General features: G+C 46.3%; 1 protein-coding gene across 9 annotated transcripts in view; it reads right to left on the bottom strand.

Moving 5' to 3' along the window:
• Window positions 1–18616: 18616 nt before the first annotated feature.
• The window catches only part of LRRFIP1 (LRR binding FLII interacting protein 1), an 84260-nt gene continuing 79796 nt past the window's right edge, over window positions 18617–23080 (bottom strand). For 7 of the 9 annotated variants that reach the window (XM_030324066.1, XM_032594557.1, XM_030324067.1 and 4 more), the window contains 3 exons: window positions 22576–22655; window positions 21392–21496; window positions 18617–19466 (listed from right to left, as the gene is read on the bottom strand). In XM_030324066.1, coding sequence (XP_030179926.1) covers window positions 19356–19466; window positions 21392–21496; window positions 22576–22655 — 296 coding nt within the window. In that variant the 3' untranslated portion in view covers window positions 18617–19355. Of the gene's footprint in view, window positions 19467–21391; window positions 21497–22575; window positions 22656–23080 lie in introns of those variants that run through there. The other 2 variants (XR_004344056.1, XM_032594558.1) reach the window with 2 other exon arrangements.

The raw sequence follows: 23080 nt of genomic DNA, 5'->3' as shown, positions 1-23080 counted from the left end.
TGGCATATCCATAGAATGGAACATCTTTCAGCAACAAAAGGAACAAACCGAGGCAAGCAATCTCCTGGAGTAACCTCAAAAGCACACCGAATGAAAGAAGTTGGACAAAGATCACACACTCACAATTCCATTTAAGTGAAGCGTACAGAAAAAGCAATTTATAGACACAGGAAGCAGATTAATGGTTGCGTGGGGCAGGGGATGGGAAGAGGAGTTAACTGTAAATGGGTACAAGGGATCTTACTGGAGGGATTAAAATGTTCTGAAGCTGATTTATGGTGTGATGACTGCACCACTTGATGGAGTTTTTAAAACTGTACTTTTGAAATGAGTAAAACAGACCTCAAAAAAGCTGTTTTTAAAAGGCACTGACAGGGGCGTCTTGGGTGGCTCAGTTGGTTAAGTGTCTGATTCTTGATTTCGCCTCAAGTCATGATCTCATGGTTCGCGAGATCGAGCCCCGCGTCAGGCTCTGTGCTGACAGTGCGGAGCCTGCTCGGGATTCTCTCTCTCCCTCTCTCTCTGCCCCCTCCCCCACTCGCACACATGTGCTCTCTCTCCCTGTCACGATAAACATTAAAAAAAGAAAAGTCATTGACAAGGACTCTTTGAATCCAGCTGCCACATGAGGAAGTCCAAGTTAGTCACTTAACAGGAAGATCAAGGTCCCCCAGTAGCTACATGAATGACCCCAGAAGAGACCAGCAGAAGAAATGTCCAGCTGACACACAAAATCATCTTGGGACTTCTGGCCCCTAGTTATCTTCACTGTCTATACCCCTAGAAAGCTAAGGTATCTTCCACAGAATTCTGGTGACCAGGTATTACAAAGGTTCCTGGGAAGTTTGAAGAAAAAACCTGATTTCGTTCTAATTCTCCATGAACTATTTCAATTGGTGATCTTGGACAAATCATCGAGGTTCACTTGTCCTGTGCTGCAATGAGAAGACATTACAGTTGAGCTTTGAGCAACACGGGGGTTAGGAGCACCGAGCCCCCATGTGTAACTCTGACTCCCCCCGAACTTAACAAAAGCCCACCACTGACTGGAAGCCTTACCAATAATCCGAACAATTGATGAACACATATTTTGTATGTTACATGCACTAAATACTGTATTCTTACCACCAAGTAAGCTACAGAAGAAAAAGTTATTATGAATTTCATAAGGAAAATACACATACAATAGAGTACCATCTAGAAAAAACTCTGCATAAAATCTAAACGGTCCCATGCAGTTAAAACGTGTTGTTCAGGGGTCAGCTGTATAAAGCAGAAGGGCTCACTCCATGGAGACAGGCGATCTAGCTTTGAATCCTGACTTCGCTACTTACTAAGCAGTACAAACTTCAACAAGTGAAAACAAATTGGTGACAACGAGAGCACAGACTTTCTAAATACATGGGACCTGGCCAAAGTTATAACTCAAAGAACCCACAGCTTTAGATGCTCGTTATTAAGTCAAACTTAACGAACTATGATCATAAGCAGTCAACTCCAGCCTCGGTCCATACAGCAGGCAATTCTTGAGCTCAGGATCCCGAGTTCAAGCCCCACGATGGGTATGGAGCTTACTTTAAAAAAAAAAAAAAAAAAAGAGTATAGAAAAGATCTAAAGTACTTAAATCAAAAAAGAATTAGTTAAGACAAAAGCAGAAGTGACCTATTTAAAAAGAGTAAAAAATAATAACTAAAACCAAAAGCTATTCTTTGAAAAAATAAATAAATACCTGACAAATCTGAGAAAGGACTGAGTCACAATGAGAAAAGGAGCATTTTAATAAGAGATTTAAAAAAAAAATTTGGGGGCACCTGGGTGGTTCAGTCACTTCAGTGTCCGACTCTTGGTTTCAGCTCAGGTTATGGTCTCATGGTTTGTGAGTTTGAGCCCCACATTGGGCTCCACACTGACAGTATGGAGCCTGCTTGGGATTCTCTGTCTCGTCCTCTCTGCCCCTCCCCTGCTCATTCTCTCTCTCTCTCAAATACATAAACTAAAAAAAAAAAGTTATTTTAAAAACTGAGATTGGTGGGGCTCGGGTGGCTCAGTCAGTTAGATGTCCGACTTTGGCTTAGGCCATGATCTTGCCATTTGTGGGTTTGAGCCCCGCGTCGGGCACGGTGCCGACAGCTCGGAGCCCGGAGCCTGCTTCGGATTCTGCGTTTCCCTCTCTCTCTGCCCCTCCCCCGGTTGCACTCTTGCTCTCTCTCTGTCTCTCTCTCTCAAAAATAAGCAAACTTTTAAAAAGTTAAAAAAAACCAGATTGCTATACACATCTCTGATGGATAAATGAAAATTTAACCAAAATAGGTAATTTTCTAGGAAAATAATTAAAAAACTTAACAGAAAAAGCTGAACAGAAAACCAGTCAGAAAAAAATTTAAAAGGCCATCAAAGATCCATCCTATATCAATTCCTATCAAGCCTACTAAATTCTTAAAAAAAATTTTTTTTTAATGTTTATCTATTTTTGAGAGAGACAGAGACAGAGCACAAGCGGGTTAGGGGCAGAGAGGGAGACACCGAAGTAGGCTCCACACCCCGCACTGAGTCCAATGTGGGGCTTGAACTCATGACCCTGAGATCAAGACCTGAGCTGAGATTAAGAGTCGGACACTCAACTGACTGAGCTACTCAGATTCCCCAAAGCCTACTAAATTCTTATTTCATCTGTGCAAGGAGGAAAATTCTAGGTCAAGTGAACAAAATTCTCACCTGAGTCCTAAAAATAGAGTCCTGACCCCTTAATCAATTCCCAGGCTTGTGCCAGTTTACAGACCCAGAAAACCTTGAATGAAGGGGAATCTGGGTCCTCTTGAGGAAGGACCCCAAAAATACACTAACAAAAATTAAAACCGTTAATCTTTCTCCTAGCCTTTCCCAAAGGGACTTACAGCCTTTTGCTAGGCTAACTGTATATTGGAAAAAAGGAACTAATCAGACCTTTCAGGGACTACTGGCTCTGCACTGACACTGATTTTAGGAGACCCAAAATGTCACTGTGGCCCGGCCCTCCAACCAGAGTAGGGACTTACGGAGATCAGATGATCAGTGCAATTTTAGCTTGGGTCCATTTTGTAGTGGGTGCACCGGGTCCCTGAACCCATCCTGTGGCTATGTGCCCAGTTTCGGGAAGCACAGTTGGCAAAGACATACTTAACAGATGGCAGAATCCTCCCATTGGTTCCCTGACCTATTGAGTAAGGGCTATTACACGGTGGGAGAAGCCAAGTGGAAGGCATCAGAACTGCCTCTACCTAGGAAAAGAAACGGTAAATCAAAGCAATATCACATCCAAAGGGACTGCAGAGATGAGTGTCACCACCAAGGACTCTAGGATTCCCAGATCCCCACTCAATTCTCATATTTGGCAGAAGACACATACATCTTGGAGATGCCAGTGCGTTTATCATACACTTAACTAGGTGGTGACTCCAACGGCAAGGGCTCAACCAAATGTGGTTTCATTGCCTGAGCAAGCTAGCACACCTTGCAGTACCTGGTTCGAAGCCACTGACCTGGCAAATGTGTTCCAGGTAGGAAGCCAGGCTACCACAGGGTTCATGCTGTATGTTTTCTTTCCTTAAGAAGTCGCAGTCCCGCACTGCCTGGAAACAGCTGTTTCATACCCGTGGCCTAGTTTTCAAGTTGTTTTATAGCAACATGATAAATCTAGTCTGTTACTACATCATGGCCAGAATCTTCCACACGCTTGAGAGTACATTTTCTGACTACAGCACAACTAAGAATAATTAAAAGGATAATAATTTCCCAAGTATTTAGAAATTAAACAAAACACTTGTAAATAATTCATGGGCAAAAAAAAAAAAAAAAACCATATCACAATGGAAATTAGAAAATATTTTAAACTAAATGATGAAAATACAACATATCAAAAGTTGTACTGCTTAGAGGGAAATGTATAGCTTTAAGAGCTTATAACAGAAAAGAAAAAAGGTTTAAAATCAATTATCACTTAAAAATATTTATTTATCTTGAGAGAGGAAGAGAGAAAGAGAGCAGGGCAGGGGCAGAGAGAGAGGGAGAGAGAGAATCCCCAACAGGCTTGCATCAGCACAGAGCCTGACGTGGGGCTCGATTTCACAAACTATGAGATCATGACCTGAGTCAAAACCAAGAGTCAGATTCTTAACCAGCTGAGCCACCTAGGCACCCCTAACATCAGTTATCTGTCTTAAGAAACTAGAAAAATTAGAACAAATTAAACCCACACAAAACATTTAAGAGCAAACGCAAATTGCCAATATCATACATGATAAAGGGGACATTATAGAACCTTCAGACATTAAAACAATGGTAAATGCAATGAACAACATTATCTGATAAATTCTACAATTCAGACACATTTCCTTGAAAACTACAACCTTCCAAAACATATATAAGAAGAAATAAACAATGTGAATAGTCCCATCTCTCTCTCTTTTTTTAATATTTACTTTTAAGAGAGAGAGAGAGAGTGTGTGCAGGTGGGGGAGGGAAAGAAAGAGACAGGGAGACACAGAATCCAAAGCAGCTCTGAGGTGTCAGCACAGAGCTCGATGCGGGACTCGAACTCACAAACCATGAGATCATGACCTGAGCCGAAGTAGGGCGCTTAACCGACTGAGCTACCCACACACAGCCCCCCTTTTTGAATTAATGAATAGTCTTATATCTCTTAAGAAAATTAAGCCTGTAATTAAAAATTTTCCCTCAAAGAAAACTCCAGATGCAGATGGTTTCATTGATGAATTCTACTCATCTACTAAGGTAGAAATAAAGGCAGAATTCAACTTTGGTAACCAAAGTCCTTTAGAAAAGTGAGGAAGAGGGAAGTCTTCCCAATATGTTTTACAGATCTAGCATAACCTTGTTACCAAACTCTGAGGAACCTGCAAGAAAAAAATAAAAATACCAATAGCACATAGAGTCACATATCCTAAAATAACTTTTTGCAAAACAAATCCAGCAACATATAAAGGCAGTCAGTCACTGACCAAAGTTAGGGAATAAAGTAGAAAAATCACATGGTGCTCTCGGTAGATGCAGAAACAGAATTTGATTAAACATTTGTTAAAACTCAGAACCTATTCATGGTAAAAGCTCTCAGTAAACCAAAAACAATAAGGAATTTCCTCAGTCTAATAATGGGTATCTACAGAAAACGTGAAAGAATAAAAAACCATATAGACAACATGCTTGATGGTGAAAAATCGAGTAATTTCTACCAAAAACAAAACATTTGTTCTCTTACCACTTATTTCATGTACTAGAGATATTAGCCATGTAATGAATAAAAGGCATACAGACTGGAGAGGAAAAAAAAGGTTAAACTACTTTATTCACAGACCACATGATAATGCACAGACAAAAGCCAAAAAAGATATAGAAAGAAACTACTACAACTAATAAGTGAGTTTAGCAAGGTTGAAAAATAAAAGGCCAAGTGCATTTCTATATTCTAGCAACAAAGATTTGGAAAATGAAAATTTTAAGAGTATCATTTATAAAAGCATCAAAAACATGAAAAACTTACTTGTTAAATGTAATGAAAGATGCGTAAGACTTTTATGTTGAAACCTACAAAATACTACTGAGAGAAATTAAGGAAGAACTAAATAAAAGGAAAGATATACCATGTTCATGGATCAAGAAACTCAGTATTGTTAAGATCTGTTCTCTACAAATTGAACTACACACTGAACACAATTTCAATCAAAACTGCAGAAGAATTTTTTGGGGGTAGAAGTTGACAAGTTGGTTAAAAACTTATATGGAAATGCAACAAACCTATAATAGCCAAAACAATTTAGAAGAAAGCTAAATGACATGTATCTCAAGACTTATTATGAAGCTACAGTATTTGCAATGTCGTATATTAAACTAATAGATTATGAGAGTCCAGAAAGAGAGCCACTTGAGTTTTGAGAAAGGCACTAATTCAATTCAATGTGGAAAGGAAGGTCTGATGCATATTCAGTAAATGGTGCCGACACAACCAGATTTTTGAAGGGGAGAAGAAAAATACCTGGACCCCTCCTTTACATCATATATGGTAACAGAGGTGAGGTGGATCATATTTCCGAATGTAAAAAACAAACCTGTAAATTTTCTCAAGGAAATATAGGAGAATATATTCATGACTTTGGGGTAGGCAAAGATTTCTTAGAATAGTCTTAGAATACAAAAGGCATTAACTAAAAAGGTGTTAATTTGAACTTCCACAAAATTTCAAAACTGCTGCTCATCAAAAGACACCACTAAAAAAGTGACAGGACAAGACAAAGACAGGGAGAAAATATTTACAATTTACATATCCAACAGAGGACTGTTACCCAGATTATGTAAAGAACACATACAAATCGAATTTTAAAAAAAGCTTCAAAAAGTTTCACTTGGACATTACTTCACACACATAACATAAGGCATACGGAATGTTCTTAAATGTATGAGAAAGTGCTCAACATCATTAGTCATCAGGGAAGTGCAAATTTAAACCACTAACATACCATTTCACACGCACTAGAATGGCAAAAAAGAAAAAAAAAGAACACTGATTAACACCAAATATTGGTGAGGGTGCAGGCAAACAGGAATTCATAACAACACTGCTAGAGGGAATGCAAATTGTTAAAAATATTTTGAAAAACTGTTTGGAAGTTTCTAATGATGTCAAACATATACCTATCCTATTACCAGTAAGTTCCATTCCAGTTTCAGGAATGTATACCCTTCTCTAGAGAATCATTCTTAAATAAAAATTCAATATAAAAAAATAAATAAAATAAAAAAATAATTAATATTGAATAAATGTGAAAAAATACATAATGCAATAATGACTGAATCTGTTTAAGTCATATGCTAAGTGTTGAGGATACACAGTTGATTAGTCTCCACCCTTGTGAAACATGATAGACACATAACAAGTGATTTCCAAACATGGGATGGGAGGATGGAGAGGGAGCACATAAATTTTATTATAGGGTCCCTTTTCTCAAACTTGCCCAATATGAGAATCACGTGGGACACTCTTTAAAAATACACATTCCACAGCTTAATCGGGGCCAAGAAATAATACTCTAGGAAATTTCTATACTCTAGAGATTTGGAAAGACACAAATTGCTATGTGTGACATAAAATGACCTGCCCTAGTCTTAGGGTTAGGGAAGGCCTTCCTGAGGAACTGTCATTGTCGTTTAAACTAAGATCTGAAAGACATGCAAATAGGAGTCTGCTATCACAGTGACTACTATATCAATTTAATATTGATTTTGACATAAAGGATATAATGTCACACACACAAACACATTTGGAATTTTTAAAACTGACAGTTGTACTTAAAAAGCAATAAAAACTAATATTCTAGCCTAGTAAGAGAAATATAACCTATATCTACTTTGGATTTCACAGATAATTAAGTCGACAATATAGCATGGTTGCATGGATAAAGGTAAGGGAAATCTTATAAAGAAAGTGACATCTAAGCTAAATTCATAAAGGTCACATAGGGGCTAACCACTAAGAAAGAGCATCTCAAAGGGAAAAGAGCATCTCGAGTTAAAAAAACAAATATGGGATGGCCCCCAGGTAAAGAGGGGTAAAAAGAGGAGACAAGATGATATATTTAATATGTATCAAAGTGAACTCATCATCATTGATGGTACACTCACTCAACGAGGAACAAAGGAGAAGGAATAATTTTATATTATTTTTCTTTTGGATGGGAAGCCATGGGAGATGATGAGTTCATTTTATACATAGTAAGTTCTAAGTGCCTGTAACATGTACAAACTGAAATAGATATACAGTTGTGAAGCTTACAGATAATCTGGGCTGGAAGTATTCAACCTCTAATTTCATGTTTCAGAAATTCTTTTTTAGCTAGTAACAGAAAAAAATTGGCCTAATACCAAGAGTTTAGTAGCCTTTTATTATTTTTACTGCCTTAAGACTGGCTCATGGTTGTTAACCTTTGGGGTTATGGAGTTTCCAAAGATTTGATAAAAATCACACACTTAACTTCCCTGAGAAAATGCACATACACATACGTATAATTTAAAGGATTTATGGACTTTATACCACATTTAAAAATTCCTAGTAACTCCTGGCTTACAGGATTTTACTTAAGTCAGTAAAGATCCTACTCTAGGAATTCCAGGTAAATATTTAAAATAAAGAGTAAGATGAACAGAAAGCTAGCTTATCAAAATAACTGACATTACAATACATCTGTGGTTTCTTATTTTTTGCGCTCAGAAAGTCTTCACATTCTTAAAAAATATTGAGAACCTCAAGGAGTATTTGTTTATGTGGACAGTATCTATTAATACTTATCACGTTAGAATTAAAATAGAAAAATTTTCAATATTTATTAACACTAACAAACCCAATACTTAGCATAAGTAACATTTTAAATGTAAAAATGTGTATTTTCAAATATATTAGTAAGAAGAGCATTAACATTTTGCAAATCTCTTTAATATCTGTTTTAGCGAGCTGGGATCTCATTCATATCTGACTCTGCATTCAAATCTGCATTCAATGGGTTGCAGGCTTCATTCTTTTTTTTTTTTTTTATTTATTTTTTTAATTTACATCCAAGACAGCATATAGTGCAACAATGACTTCAGTAGTAGATTCCTTAACGCCCCTTACCAATTTAGCCCATTCCCCTCCCACAATCCCTCCAGTAACCCTGTTTGTTCTCCATATTTAAGAGTCTCTTGTGTTTTGTCCCCCTCCCTATTTCTATATTATTTTTGCTTCCCTTCCCATATGTTCATCAGTTTCGTATCTTAAAGTCCTCATATGAGTGAAGTCATATGATATCTGTCTTTCTCTGACTAATTTCACTTAGCATAATACCCTCCAGTTCCATCCACGTAGTTGCAAATGGCAAGATTTCATTCTTCTTGATTGTGCAGGCTTCATTCTTAAATGTGAACAGATGCCCAACGTCAAAAACTTTGACAAAAAGAAATATTTGAGTACAACAAAAACACTTGTAAATCATTATATCTGGTAAGGGTCTACTACCCATAATATATAAAGAACTCTTAGAACTCAGCAACAAAAAGCCAGCCCAATTTTTAAAATAAGAAAAAGGTTTGAATAAACAATCCTCCAAAGATGTATAAATGGCCAATAAACACATGAAAAGATTCTCAATATATCAGTATTAGGGAAATGCAAATCAAACCCATAATAAGATACTTTATATCCTCTAGGATGGTTATATTATCATTTTTTATTTTTTTTTTAAATTTTTTTTTTTCAACGTTTATTTATTTTTGGGACAGAGAGAGACAGAGCATGAACGGGGGAGGGGCAGAGAGAGAGGGAGACACAGAATCGGAAACAGGCTCCAGGCTCCGAGCCATCAGCCCAGAGCCTGACGCGGGGCTCGAACTCACGGACCGCGAGATCGTGACCTGGCTGAAGTCGGACGCTTAACCGACTGCGCCACCCAGGCGCCCCTATTATCATTTTTTAAAGCACACACAGAAAATAAGTGTTGGCAAGGGGTTGCAGAAACTGGAAGCCTCATATATTGTTGGTGAGAATGTAAAATGGTGCTGCCAGCTTGAAAAGCAATCTGGCAGTTCCTAAATAAGTTAAATACACGACCACGTGACCCAGCAATTCCACTCCTAGGTATGTACCCATCTTTATTGTGTCCTCCCAGTTCTCATTACCCAAACGATTCCCTCCTGTGTTTTCAATCCCAGAACCAAGCCAGAACCACAGGACTCTCCCCTGACACCTCCTTCATCCCTACCAGGTCTTGTCACTTTTAACATCTGACACAGCGTCAAGCGCCAACAGACTCCCACACGGACGGCGGCAATAGTCTTTCCAAAACGCAAATCTGATCGGCTCAACCTATTGCTTACAACTCAGCAACAGATGGTTGTTGTTCTTTGGATGAATAAGGACTAAAACTCTGTAGGATCTCCCGAGAGACCCTCCAAGGGCCTGGGCTCTGCGTTAACCTTGGCACCTTGGTTCCAGACACACCTGCCTCCTTCCTAGCACGGGTCTGCCACGTGCATTCCGCGGCCCGCCGCATCCCCCTCCCGGCCGGCCACCCGGAACTCCCGCTCCTGCTTGACCTTCGGGTCCCACCCTAAACGTCCCTTCCGCGGGGTCCCTTCCCCGCCGCCCCACGCGGTCCCGGGAACCGCTGCCAGGCCGGCAAACACCCCACACTTCCGGGGGACTGGTGTCCACCTCCTGTCTCCCTGTCCGGACGCGCCTGCCCACTGCGAGGGCTCCTCGAGCACATGTCACAACGATGCACATACGGGTGGCTGTCCACCTGCTCGGGGAAAGTAACCGCACTTGTGCGATAGGTCCGGTAACTTCACTCCAGGCCAGGTTTTGGGGTGCAAGTGCGCCTCGGCGCTGGTGAAGTGAGGCTGGGGACCACGCCCAGGGCTGAATGTAAACGTACCAAATTGGGGGATTCTGGAACGTCCGGGCCACCCAGGAACGCGCAAACCCGGGGCCTTGGCGGCCGACCTGAGCCCGGCCCCCACCCGCCCCCCGCCCGGCCCCCTGCCCTGGGGCCCGCGGAGGAGCCGCCGCCGGGGACGCCCTCCTTCACACCTCCCGGCCATCAGCAGCGGAGGGACCTCGCCACCACGCCCGACCACCGCTGGACTTCGCTGCTGCGGACCCCCAGGTCCCGGGCCTGTGCCCCGCGTCCACGCCCAGCGCACCTCGGAACCGCGTCGCCGCCGCCGCTGCTGCCGCCGCGCGAGAACGCGACCTCAGCCTCTGACTCCAGGCGAAGTCCGCACCGCGTGCTGCCGCGAGGCCTGTCGGGTAACGGACGCCGGCGGCCCGCCCACCGCCCGGCGGGGGCTCCCATTGGTTGACGCCGGCAGGGGCGGCGCCGTGATTGGCCCGGAATGTGGGCGGGGAGGCGGGAACAAGGCAGCCGGCTGGCGGTGTGCCAAGGCGAGCGCGGGAGGCGACTGTGGCGCGAGCGGAACCCTTCCCTGCGGTGCGGCCCCAGACCCTAGTGTGGACGATGTTGTCTGCACGGGCCCAGCCGCTCCCTGTGCGGGCCCAGAGCCCGCGGAGTCCTCCTCCGGCAGTGGCGGGAGAGCCCCCGGTGCCAGCTGTGGTCAGGCAGCCCGACCCGACAGGTGTCTCTTCCTGCCCCTGGCACGGCGCCGCCCTCGGGCAGTCCGCTAGGGTATCCCCACCAGGAGGGGCCTGGGTGAGATGCGCAACATTGAAGGGAGCACCAAAACCCAGTCATCAAGACCCCATTTCAATGCAGTCCTTTAAGGAAATCAAAATCCCAAGTAGTGAAAAATCCCAAGTATGGTTCTGCAAGGCAGAGCTATCCCGTCTTTAAAATGGGCATATTTTTTTCATCCCTGGTGAATGTTTTGGCATTAACTTTTTTTAAGATTATTTATTTTGAGAGAGGGAATCAGAGGGGAAGGGGCAGAGAAAGAGAGGATCTGAAGCAGGCTCTGCGCTGACAGCAGGGAGCCGGATGAGGGGCGCGAACTCAAACCGTGAGATAACGACCTGAGCCAAAGTCAGACGCTTAACGGACTTGGCCACCCAGGCGCCCCTTTCGGCATTAATTTTGATTTTTACTCGAATCATTATGTTTTGAATTTACTTTTTTTTAAGCGTTTATTTGAGAGAGAGAGAGAAAGTGCAAGCGTGGGGGGAAGCAGAGAGAGAGAGAGAGGGAATCCCAAGTGGGCTCCACACTGTGAGCTTGGAGTCTCGTGTGGGGCCGGAACCCACAAACCCTGAGATCAGGACCTGAGCCGAAATCAGATGCTTAACCAACTCAGCCCCCTCCGGCACCTGTCTTTATTATTTTTTTTTAAGACTGTTTCTTTTCTTTCTTTTTTTTTTTTAATTTTTAAATTTTTTAAATTTAAATTTAACTTGAACTTACAAACCGCCGAGATCATGACCTGAGCCCAAACCAAGAGTCGGAGGCCTAACCGACTGAGCCACCCAGGCGCCCCAGACTATTTTTTTCCTTAAAGATTTTATTTTTAAATAATGTCCACCCCCAACATGGGGCTTGAATGTATGACCCAGAGATCAAGAGTCTCATGCTGTATAGACTGAATCAGCTAGGCGCCCCTAAACTTGTTTAAAATCATTTAAGATTGTGGGGGTGCCTGGGTGGCTAAGTCGGTTGAGCGTCTGACTTTGGGCTCAGGTCATGATCTCATGGTTCATGGGTTTGAGCCCTGCGTCCGGCTCTGTGCTGATAGCTCAGAGTCTGGAACCTGCTTTGGATTCTGTGTGTCCTTGCTCTCTGCCCTTCCCCCACTCGTGCTCTGTCTTTCTCTTTCTTGAAAATAAATAAACATTAAAAAAAAAACATTAAAGACTGTGCTAAAAGCATATCTTTGTTTATTATTTATGGGGGGGGGAGGGGAGGAGGGGGGAGGGACAGAAAGAGGGAGAGACAATCCCAAGCAGGCTCCACATTGTGAGTGCAGAGCCAGACTCGGGGCTCCATCCCACCACCCTGAGATCACGACCTGAGCCGAAATCAAGAGTCCCACACTTAACTGAGCCACCCAGGTGCCCCAAAGGCTTAGTTTTCTGACATCATCTCCACATTTCCCACCAGCCCTGGGGCAGTGGGATCCTTGCTTCTCTTCGTCAGAGTTCTGGGAGCCTTAGAGTCTAGCCTCGGCCAACACCTCCTCTGCCCAGCAGCTCTAACGGGTCTGGACTCACATCATTGACTTGGGGCTTAAACTGTTGTGATGTGAAGTTTCACATTTTATGGAATCCATCAATCTCTTTGTGATTTATTGCGGTGATTTTTCCCCCCACCCCGTTCCGAGTTCAGAATGATGGCTATTTACACAACAGGTTCCTCTTGCCTTTTATGATTTGATTTTTTACATTTAACTTCTCCCTTCTGACTTTTATTAAATGTTTTAGCATTGTGAAAGTTACTTGTGTCCGTGGAGAAAACGCAGAACAGTGTGAAGAGGAAAATAGAAATCCTGCATCATCATCTCACAGGGCCTCGCTTTAGAAGTTTTGGGGGTGCTGCACGGAGACACCACTGAGATCCTCTCCCACGCCCCCCCTTCAGTGCCCTTATGCTTGCTCACCCGAGCTGTTAACACCTCATGCCACAAACACCCACTGACGTCCTGCTGGGTACCAGGCGGGCTGAGGAGTATAGAGCCTGATGCGGTGCATCTGAAAGGACACACTCTCTAGCTGATGGCACAGAGAATTCGTCGTGGGCTGGGATGTGTGGAGCAGACTTGAGATTCAGGACAGTGGCGCGGAGCCTCAGTGGCACGGAGCCACAGCCGGGGGGTCCTCCAGGAATGCATCCAGTGCCCTGAGCCAGGCTGGCTGTGCTCTCGAGGGGACCTGTCTTTGCACCTTTGTAATATCTGTAGCACCTGGTGGAGGCTACTCGCTGACCCCACAGGGGCGTTTATCAAAGTCATCTAAGCTGGTGGTATTTTTTTTTTTTTTAACTTCCAGATGACTATTAGAACAACTGTGAGATTCACACCCCCTTCCCCCAAAAAAGAAAAAACTCAAAGCGATTTTCCTAAGAAACGTATTAAGTCTCTGTATTTGGGAGAAAGTTAACAATCTTTATGCTATTTATTCTTACTATACATCTCCATAGTGTTTCATGCTGTATATCTCAGAGCAGAACGCACAGATTTCCTCTAATACAGGTTCCTAGGTATTAAAAGCTCCTTCTGGAAACTTTTTCTTGTCTTGATTTGGCTCTTTGAGTCATTTGTGCGGCTGCAGGCACCTTTGCTGAGATGAGGACTGGCCGTTTTCGCCCAGCTAAATCAGATTTTTCCCACATATTTTGTTTTCACATTGATGTATTCACGGGTGCATTCTCCTGTGTTTTACTTTGCTAAATCTTTTTTTTAAAATTTTTTTAATGTTTATTTATTTTTGAGACAGAGAGAGACAAAGCATGAACGGGGGAGGGTCAGAGAGAGGGAGACACAGAATCTGAAACAGGCTCCAGGCTCTGAGCTGTCAGCACAGAGCCTGACGCGGGGCTCGAACTCACGGACTGTGAGATCATGACCTGAGCTGAAGTCGGGCGCTCGACCGACTGAGCCACCCAGGTGCCCCTAGAACTAGGTTTTTAAGATTAATAAATTAAAATGTCTCGGTGTGGGAACATTAGACCACACGATCTTCAGCCCCACTTAGTAAAATCATGGCGGGTGAGGAATTACTGCTCTACAGAATTCCAGGCTAGGTGAGGCAGGTGAGAAAACCCCGGCAGGCCAGAGCCAAGAAGCCAAGGCAGCTTTGCCCTGGGGTAGCTTACACGACAAGCTCAGGCAGAAACTCTCAGCACCCCAGCATTGGGGATGGGGCAACATTTCATTCAAAGCGGAAGAGAGCCAGACAGGGGTGCGGTCTTCAAAAGGCAGAGCTCAAGGGGGAGCGGGGGGGGGGGGGGGGGGGGGGCGTGGACTCCATGTGTGCTCATGGCGGTGGTGATGGGCCCAGAAGGCTAGCGGTGAGGGGCAAACACAAACCTCAAGATCCCTCCTCCCTTATCCTGGCACCCACATCTAAATACAGAATATGTGCCTCTTGAGATGTAGGGAGTTCTTTTAGCGTTCTTGGAACCAAGGCCAATGTGGGCGGGGGGGGGTGACCCCCCCCAAAAAACACCAAGCAATTTTTGGACACAGCAGGCATGAACTGAATTCTAACATGATCTACTGGAGATAGCATCAGCTTGCACAGGTAAAGGGTTTAGTCCTCCAAGGCTCTCCCCGCCACCCCAACCCCCACAGGCTGTCACTGTGCTTCTGACCAACCGGCTACAGATTGGAGGCTCCAGTGGCCTCCTCTTTAGGTTCAGTTAATTTGCTGGGGGCGCTCACACGGCTCACAGGACTCAGAGAAACACACTTACCAGCTTATTAAAGGGCATGATAAAAGACATGAAGGAAGAGATCTATCGGGTGAGGTCTTGAACAAAGGAACTTCTGTCCTTGTGGAGCTTGGAGGCTAGGTTGGTGGCCACCCACGTGGACGGGCGACTGCAGACGGAGACACTCAGCCACTCAGGACTCGAAGAGCCTGCTTCGTACTCAGTGCTCTCGGGGACAGAGTAGGAGCCACCTGGCAGGTGGTGATGGGGGCTATTCTGTCAGAGAGGGGAAAGGAGGAAGCAGTGGGGGTCAGGAACCGACCGTACATAGAGACCATACCAGCCAGCAGAAAGGCAGTGTGGGGGCAAGTGTGGGGCTGGGGCTTGGGACAGCTGCCTAGTCCTCGAGAGACTGGGAGCAGGGTGGGAATCTAGTCCTGGAGGCTCTTGGACACAGGGCAGAGTCCCCGACCCCTGAGCTGGGGATCGGGCTACGGGTGCAGGAAGCCGGGCAGGTCCACAGACGGCAGCTCTCACTTCCAAATACCCAGACAGGCGTGTGCACCCATCTGGCCCGGCCATTTGGAGAAACACGCCAGATGCTTATGCCCCAGTTTGAAAATCTGAACCTGGCTGTCTCCACCTGGCACTTTCCCCGACCCCATCCCACGCCGCCCTCTTCTGTGGTTATCAGTGTGTGTGGCCATGCCCTTCCTTGGGACCACCGCCCCCTTAAGGTGGGCATCCGTCTGGTGTCTCCCAAGAGCTCAGCACTGCACAAAGCAGAAATCCATATTTGCTGAATAATAACATAAAATTTCAAAAATATCAACAGTAAGTTTTGATTCTGTAGTTTACATTTCAGATGATCAGAATGCGAAATCAGAAACAAAAAATGGAAACTAACACCTCCCAGCGGCTCTGAATTGCATCTGACTTACGTTACCCGTTTGTATTGTCCACTTAGCATGTCTTTTTAATGGTCTCTCTACATCCTAAATGCCATTTTGTTTCTAAAAAACGAAAACACTTCGTAGGAAAAATTCAATAGGGATCCTGACCCAGGTTTTCAACCAACTCTTTTCTTCTCCCAATTTTCTAATTCAGCTTAAAGCTGTGGTTCTCAATGGGGGATGCTTTGGCACCCCACGCCCCCAGCAGACCCTTGGCAATGCTTGCAATATTTTTGTTGATCACGACTTGGGGTGGAGCCCGTTTGCCTCCAGTGGGCAGAGGCCAGGGATGCCGTTCAACAGCTCCTGATGCCCGGGACGGCAGCCCAGCAACCAAGCGCTATCCCGCCCAGGGCGTCAGTAGTGCGGGGTCGAGAAATTCCGGGAAGAAAAAAAGCCGGCAACAAATTCCCGTAGCTGTTATCTGAGGAGAAGCTGTATTACATGAAATAAATTTGAAAATCATGTTCTATCTTCCTCTGGATTAGGAAGTGTGCATAAAATGGATCTGCTCTTTTTGCAAAGATGGGTGTGAAAGGTAGACACGGAAGGTTTGACCTGTTTGGAGCCGCAGTTCTGGGAAACGCCATCTTCCCAGGACTGGGGAGACAGGGAGCCCCCCTCTTACCAGTGGCGAGACTTCCAGCCAGTCCTTGGGCTCCGGCCTCTTCGTCTGTAGCCTCACAGGGTTTTTGTGAAAATTAATTCAGTGAAAATATGTATCTAACTGCCAGGCCCGTGGAAGTGCTGTGTGTGTTTGCTATTATTATCTGTGATCTCTATATGTGGATATTTTGCTGGTTAAACATAGTTGTATTAAGATGTCGGTTGTAGAAGAAACCTTGATCCTCAAAAAATTAGAAAAAACCCTACCCTATGACCCAGCAGTAGCACTGCTAGGAATGTCCCCAAGGGATACAGGAGTACTGATGCATAGGGGCACTTGTACCCCAATGTTCATAGCAGCACTCTCAACAATAGCCAAATTATGGAAAGAGCCTAAATGTCCACCAAGTGACGAATGGATAAAGAAATTGTGGTTTATATACACAATGGAGTACTACGTGGCAATGAGAAAGAATGAAATATGGCCTTTTGTAGCAACGTGGATGGAACTGGAGAGTGTGATGCTAAGTGAAATAAGCCATACAGAGAAGGACAGATTCCATATGTTTTCACTCCTATGTGGATCCTGAGAAACTTAACAGAAGACCATGGGGGAGGGGAAGGAAAAAAATGGTTAGAGAAGGAGGGAGCCAAAACATAAGAGACTCCTAAAAACTGAGAAGGAACTGAGGGTTGAGGGGGGTGGAAGGGAGGGGTGGGTGGGTGATGGGTATCGAGGAGGGCACCTGCTGGGATGAGCACCGGGTGTTGTATGGAAACCAAATTGACAATAAATTTCATAAAAAGAAAAGAAACCTTGAGGATAAGACAATGAAGTAAACATCTCTTCCTTGCCGGCTGGCCCACTACGGTCTGAAGAGGGTGTTGGAGAGACCATGCAGGAAGCCAGGGCTCCCCCCTCCTGGTTGCTTCTTTCTCGTTCAGCGCCTGTGGTGTGCAACGTAGGCCACCCGGAGGCGCTCACGCTCCAGCAAAGTTAGCTCCTCAGTCCTGGCCCCCGGTTTCCCGCCTGCTGGTGTCAGCCCCCCCCCCCCCCCCCCCCCCCCCCCGGCGCCCTGTGACTTGTCTGTCCTCTCTCGTGGGCGGTGGCCCCAGGCCCTCCAGTGAGGTCTCAATCCTAATTTGTCCTCTCTTGGGTGCTCTCCCTCAGCTCCAGGACATTCTCTAGAATTCTCTTCCACCCTTTCTTCGGAGTTGATGCCCTGCGGTGGGCCGATCATTCTTTATATTAAATTTTCCCCATTCAAATTACTGGTGGTTTTTGTTTTTGGACCGGACCCTGATATATGGCATTCTTGAAAGAACCCGGAACGCTTAACGCTCATTAAGTAAAATTTCAAACTCGGAAGTCTTTTGAAAACCAACGTATTCTGACAAATCTTAGGTCAACGTAAAAACCACGTTGCTGTGGACAGTTGGGAGCTTCCACGGGATCAACGCAAGAGGAGGTTTCTGTACAAATACTGGTCCTGAACATGCATCAGCTATAGCAGGTCTGTGGGCACCAACCGTGGACTGTGGATTGGATGATTGTTATCTATGAAGTGCTCAGGAAGGAGATCTGAACTGTAAGCTGTCCTTGGCGTGAGGAGACACGAACCCCTCTTGTGCCCTGATGCAATATAACCTTGCGGGTCCTGGACCCAGACGGTGCCGGGGACGGGCCCTCGTGACCTCCAGCAACGTGCTGGAAGCATTTTCTCAAACGTAGGCGCCCAACCCACATCGCCCACACCAGCACTCTCCCAGGGTCAACACAAGGTATAGTTTCGGGTGACCCTTGGTTTGCGCTCGCTAATGTCCCGAAAAGGTGGCCCGCGTCACCAAGCTGACTTCAGGTGCAATATACACAGAGTAACTAAAAATTAGCAAGTAGCCAGACTTTCTCTACTTCTGTCCTTGAAGAAATCACAGTTGTCTCCAGCCTGTAACTTCCTCAGTTTATTTTTTATTCTAAGAATGCCAATTCTTGGAAGTGAGCTCTTCCGATTCCTGTGAATATACTTTGTTTTTTCCACAGGGCAAGAGAAATTAATTGATTTGATAGGCTTCAAAAAATGACCCCACGTGTACAGAACAATTAATATGAAATAAAGATCTTCTTTCTCAGTGGGAAGAAAAAAAAACACAAACCACATGGCTAAAGTCTTTCAACATTTCATGTTTTAATTTTTCTAACAGTACATTCTTTAAAAGAAGTTAACAACTTCAATTCCAAATATAAGGATTAAACAATGCAAATGGAAAGCTGTCATTTTTCGGTGGAGCTATTGCCTAATTACCCTGGAAAAAAGTATCCTTATGATTGAACCGATGCAAAAATCCCTTAGAAAAGCTTCATTTGTTGCCTGTGAAGAGTCTTCTTAAGGTCACTTTTACTTCTAGACCATCCCCTTGTTTCGAGTGAGAAGAGTTTCGCTTGGTAATGGCTTGTGGTTCCACAGTGTTTTGTGTACGAAAAGCGTAGACTAAGAGATACTACTGAAGTCGCTCACATTTGTAGATTGTGCCCCCAAAGGAAATCCCGACACCGTGACATTTCCCCTCAATTTTCAGCAAGACACAGGAAAAGAAAACCCAAGTCCCAGTTTAGCCTTTACTTCGACTGCCACGTTCAGTGGGAGCCCGGAGCTCCCGTGGGCCCGATGTGCTCGTTAAAATGACCTGCAGGTTCGGAGAGGCGGCCCCGCCGGGGGGCGGGGGCCGCAGACAGAGGCATCTGGTGGCCGCGGGGGCTCCCGCGGGCGAGCAGGGGAGCCGAGTGCCCGGCGGGCCTTCTCAGAAGCAGGGGAGGAAGCAGCAATCCCGGACGGCGACAGAGGCAAGCCCGCGAAACAGCGCTCGCCTTCCGCCGCCCAGGCTCGTGTGCAAGGCTGGTGCTCACTGCTGGGACAGCAGCGCACTCCTGTTTGCTTTCATCTTCTCCAGACGCTTCACTAAGTGGCCGTTGCTCACCTCAAGCTCTTCGGTTTTGTCCAGCGCGCAGCGCAGCTGCAAACAAAGAGGAAAGGCCGCTCTGAGGAACCCGCTTCCCCCAAACGTAAAAGGGTCGCCCAGATTCCATCCTACTGGGAGACGCGGTCGTAGCCCGGACCCACTGAGGTCCTAGAGGTACGTACGTACGCATCTGTGCGTGGACGTATTTTTCTGAACGATTCCTTAAGTAACACAAAGGACAAGACTCTGGCCTCATGAGTCACTAGGCAACAGTCATCCTCTGGAACAACTTGGCCCCAGACTCCTATGACACGGTCCTGGGGGTCCTGAGGGTCTCACAAAAGGTAAGGGAGGCAGAGAAAGAAGAGCGGGGCCCAGGCCGGCTGCGGGAGTCGGTCCCCACGGCCTGGGCAGCAAGGCTTCTGCAACCAGAAAGGAACGCCTGAGGCCAAGGCGGTCTGTCCTGGAGCCAGGGCCGCGGAGCCTGGGAGTCAGACGGAAGCCCCAACAGCAGGGAGCCACGTGGACCAGGTGCAGGTGCCCTAAGGTGGGGGCGGGGCAGCGGGTACAGCAGCCACGCGGTCGTGCAGACACGCGTTGTGGGAGCAGGGTGTGCAGCCCTACTTCTGGTCCAAAACCTCCAGGGAGGGGGGCTGGGGTCCCGAGGTCAGCCCCCTCTGCGTCCCCTCTCACCGGCAAGGGCAGAGGCAGAGGCAAGCCCTCCCGGCAAGAAACTTCCCCAAGTCTGGCCTGGAGTGTTCCTACAAATGCCGATCAAGCGTAGATTCACAAGACACCCAACGCACGAAGGACAAGCCATCTGACCAGCAGAAGCAAGAAACCACAGGGTCAGGCCCTCAAAGACACGAACCCATCCTCAGACGTGGAAAACAGAACACCTGTGTGTGACACCTTTGTTTTTAATGTGTATTTTTGAGAGAGAAGAGAGAGAGAGAGAGAGAGAGCACGCGCATGAGCGGAGGAGGGGCAGAGAGAGAGAGAGGGACAGAGGATCCAAAGCAGGCTCTGCGCTGAAAGCAGTGAGCCTGATGTGGGGCTCGAACTCATGAACCGTGAGATCATGACCCGAGCTGAAGTCAGATGCTCATTTGACTGAACCTCCCCCCCCCCACCCTGTGTATGACATCTTTAAAGAAATAAGGATACAGTTAACAAAGCAGCAGGACCACATGTGACCACACAACAGGAAAGCATCAGGAATGAATACACTTTAAGACCAGAAAAGGTGAACGGGAAGATTCGTCACCAGTGCAGCCAGGAAGTGGGAAGTACAAGGTCAGGTGGCTAAGAAATGCGCGGGCTGCAGGGACCGTCCACCAGCCGGCCTTGGCCTCGGGTTGGAACCCCCGCGGGGGAGTGGACACACCAGGGAAGAGGAATACTTAAGGAGGTCATGGTTGCAAACTTTCCGTACTTGACTTAGAAAAAAGACTTCCTGGGGGCACCTGGGTGGCTCAGTCGGTTGAGTGACTTCCGCTCAGGTCATGATCTCATGGTTTGTGGGGGTCCGAGCCCCACATGGGGCTCTGTGCCGAACACCTGCTCGGAGCCTGGAGCCTGCTTCAGATTCTGTGTCTCCTTCTCTCTCTGCCCCTCCCCACTGTGCTCTGTCTCACTCTCTCAAAAGGAAATAAATGTAAAAGAAAATAGACTTCATGGATGCAAGAGACACCACACGCTCTTGAGCCAGCAGAACAAACAGCAAGAAGCCTGCACACAGCACACTGGGGTGAAGTTGTAGAAAGTCAAAGACACAAAGAACTCGAGAGAAGCTCGTCTGTAGGCGGCTGGGCAGAAGGACAGACAGACTCTCAGCGGCAGCCTTGAGAAGGCGGCCGTGATTTGGCCCCAGGCTCCCCGTGACGTCGTAGGCAGATGTCCCCTCCCCTCCCCCCCTGCCCCGTGCCGCCAGCTGGACAATCGTCCCGCTCTCCCGGGAAACAGCCTAGAAAATTTACCTCTCTTTGGAGTTTCCGCTTTTCAGCCTTAAGTTCATCTTCTATCTTTTCGGCGTTTTCGGCTGCCGATTTATAACGTGATACTTGACTCTCTAACCTTATTACCTAAAAGGAAGGGAAACACCGTATGTATAAATTCATAGGCCTGTTTTCTTTCTCCAGTTGCTTTATCACATGTGAGACCAAGGGGGTGTGGCTTAGGGAATGGAGGGGGGGACAGACGACGCAAACGTATGATCTAGCATGTTGGGCTATCGTGTAGGTTCCAGCCAAGCAAGCTGTTCGGAGCACCCCCCTGCTGACACCTGCTAGGGCCTCATTCCCTCTCTGACCCCTGGTCCAGAAGGGTGGCTCCCACAGTGCTGCTGTCCCCTTCCCTGCGTAGGGCCATCCTGCTGAAGGCAGGTCGATGCAGAACGACACTTAGGCAAAGGACCTCAGCTCTGGTCCAGTGTCTCCTGGGGTGGCATGGTGTGGAGGTGGCAGGGGAGAAGGAAAGCCCAGGAAATAGCAGGGGGGAGGAGTCAGAGGCTTTGGGATGGCAGTCCCCAGCCAGGTCTGCGGCGAGAGACAGAAGCAGCCACGGCCCAGCGGAGACCCTCGGTCCACGGAGGCCACAGCATGCTTCCTAAACTCCTTCCGTGGGATGCCATTCTCACTTCTCTGTCCTCAAACATTCCCCAGAGTTCGAGCCACGCAGACCCATAACTGAGGGGGAGAGAGTACCATTTTTAACTCTCCCTTTGGTTAGGACGCAGTTTGCCCCAAATTTGCCCAGCATGCTGGAGGCAATGAATACCCCAAATCTAGGAACCAGAGAGAGCCACCTGGTTGGGAGAGAAAGACGGAAAAATCCAGGCAAGAGGAATGTCGCTGCGTGAAGTGTTTTAATATTAAATTATCTTTAAAGAACAAACTTTAAAAACTTCCCAGCCACTTTAGTGATTTTCTACAACCAAGCATTGTTTATAAAGGGTTAGTATCTGTTACAACAGCCCGAATCCTAATAGTGATCTTCCCTTCCCTACTCTCTCTCTGCAGGAAATACACAGAGGACCTTTTTTGGTTCTAGAAATCTGTCTGCGCCTCTTGGTGCTCAGCCTTTCCGAGCGAGTTCTAGCAAGTACAACCTGCTTAATCATCACTGTCACTCTGCCCAATATTGCTTAAAAGTGTGCACGTACATTTTGTTCTAATGCTGTTATCTCTTGCTCAGACTTTGCAAGTTTAAATTTGAGGTCGCTGATCTGTCTGTTGGCATCCCCTAAAGGGTGAGAGAGAAGGAACATGCGTTAAGCTCTTCGGGCTTTTTAAAGTGTTGAAACAATAGTTACTGGGAACCAAGCCCTTCCTTAGGAACCGGCATGCAAATCTGTTAAGTCCTGGCCTGTGGCCCCACACCTGGTGGGGCTGAGACAGGAGAAGGCACAGGTTCTCCAGGAGCCCAGGATGGCAAGTGCCAGGCAGGAGAGCACCTTGCGGGCACAGAGGACAAAGAAATGGTAGGGGTGGGGCACACGGGGGGCGGGGGAGACTGGGAGTCATTTTATCTCCTTTAAGCTTCTTTCTGGTTTACGTGTATAGAAAAACGCCTTTGAATTTTTCCATACAACAGGCTGATCAAAAGGCAGTTATATCGGGGCGCCTGGGTGGCTCAGTCGGTTAAGCGGCTGACTTCGGCTCAGGTCA

The sequence above is a fragment of the Lynx canadensis genome, chromosome C1, assembly GCF_007474595.2.
Source record: "Lynx canadensis isolate LIC74 chromosome C1, mLynCan4.pri.v2, whole genome shotgun sequence".
NCBI lineage: Eukaryota > Metazoa > Chordata > Mammalia > Carnivora > Felidae > Lynx > Lynx canadensis.
Note: the sequence above shows the minus strand (reverse complement) of the source record. Positions and strands in the feature narration are given on the sequence as shown.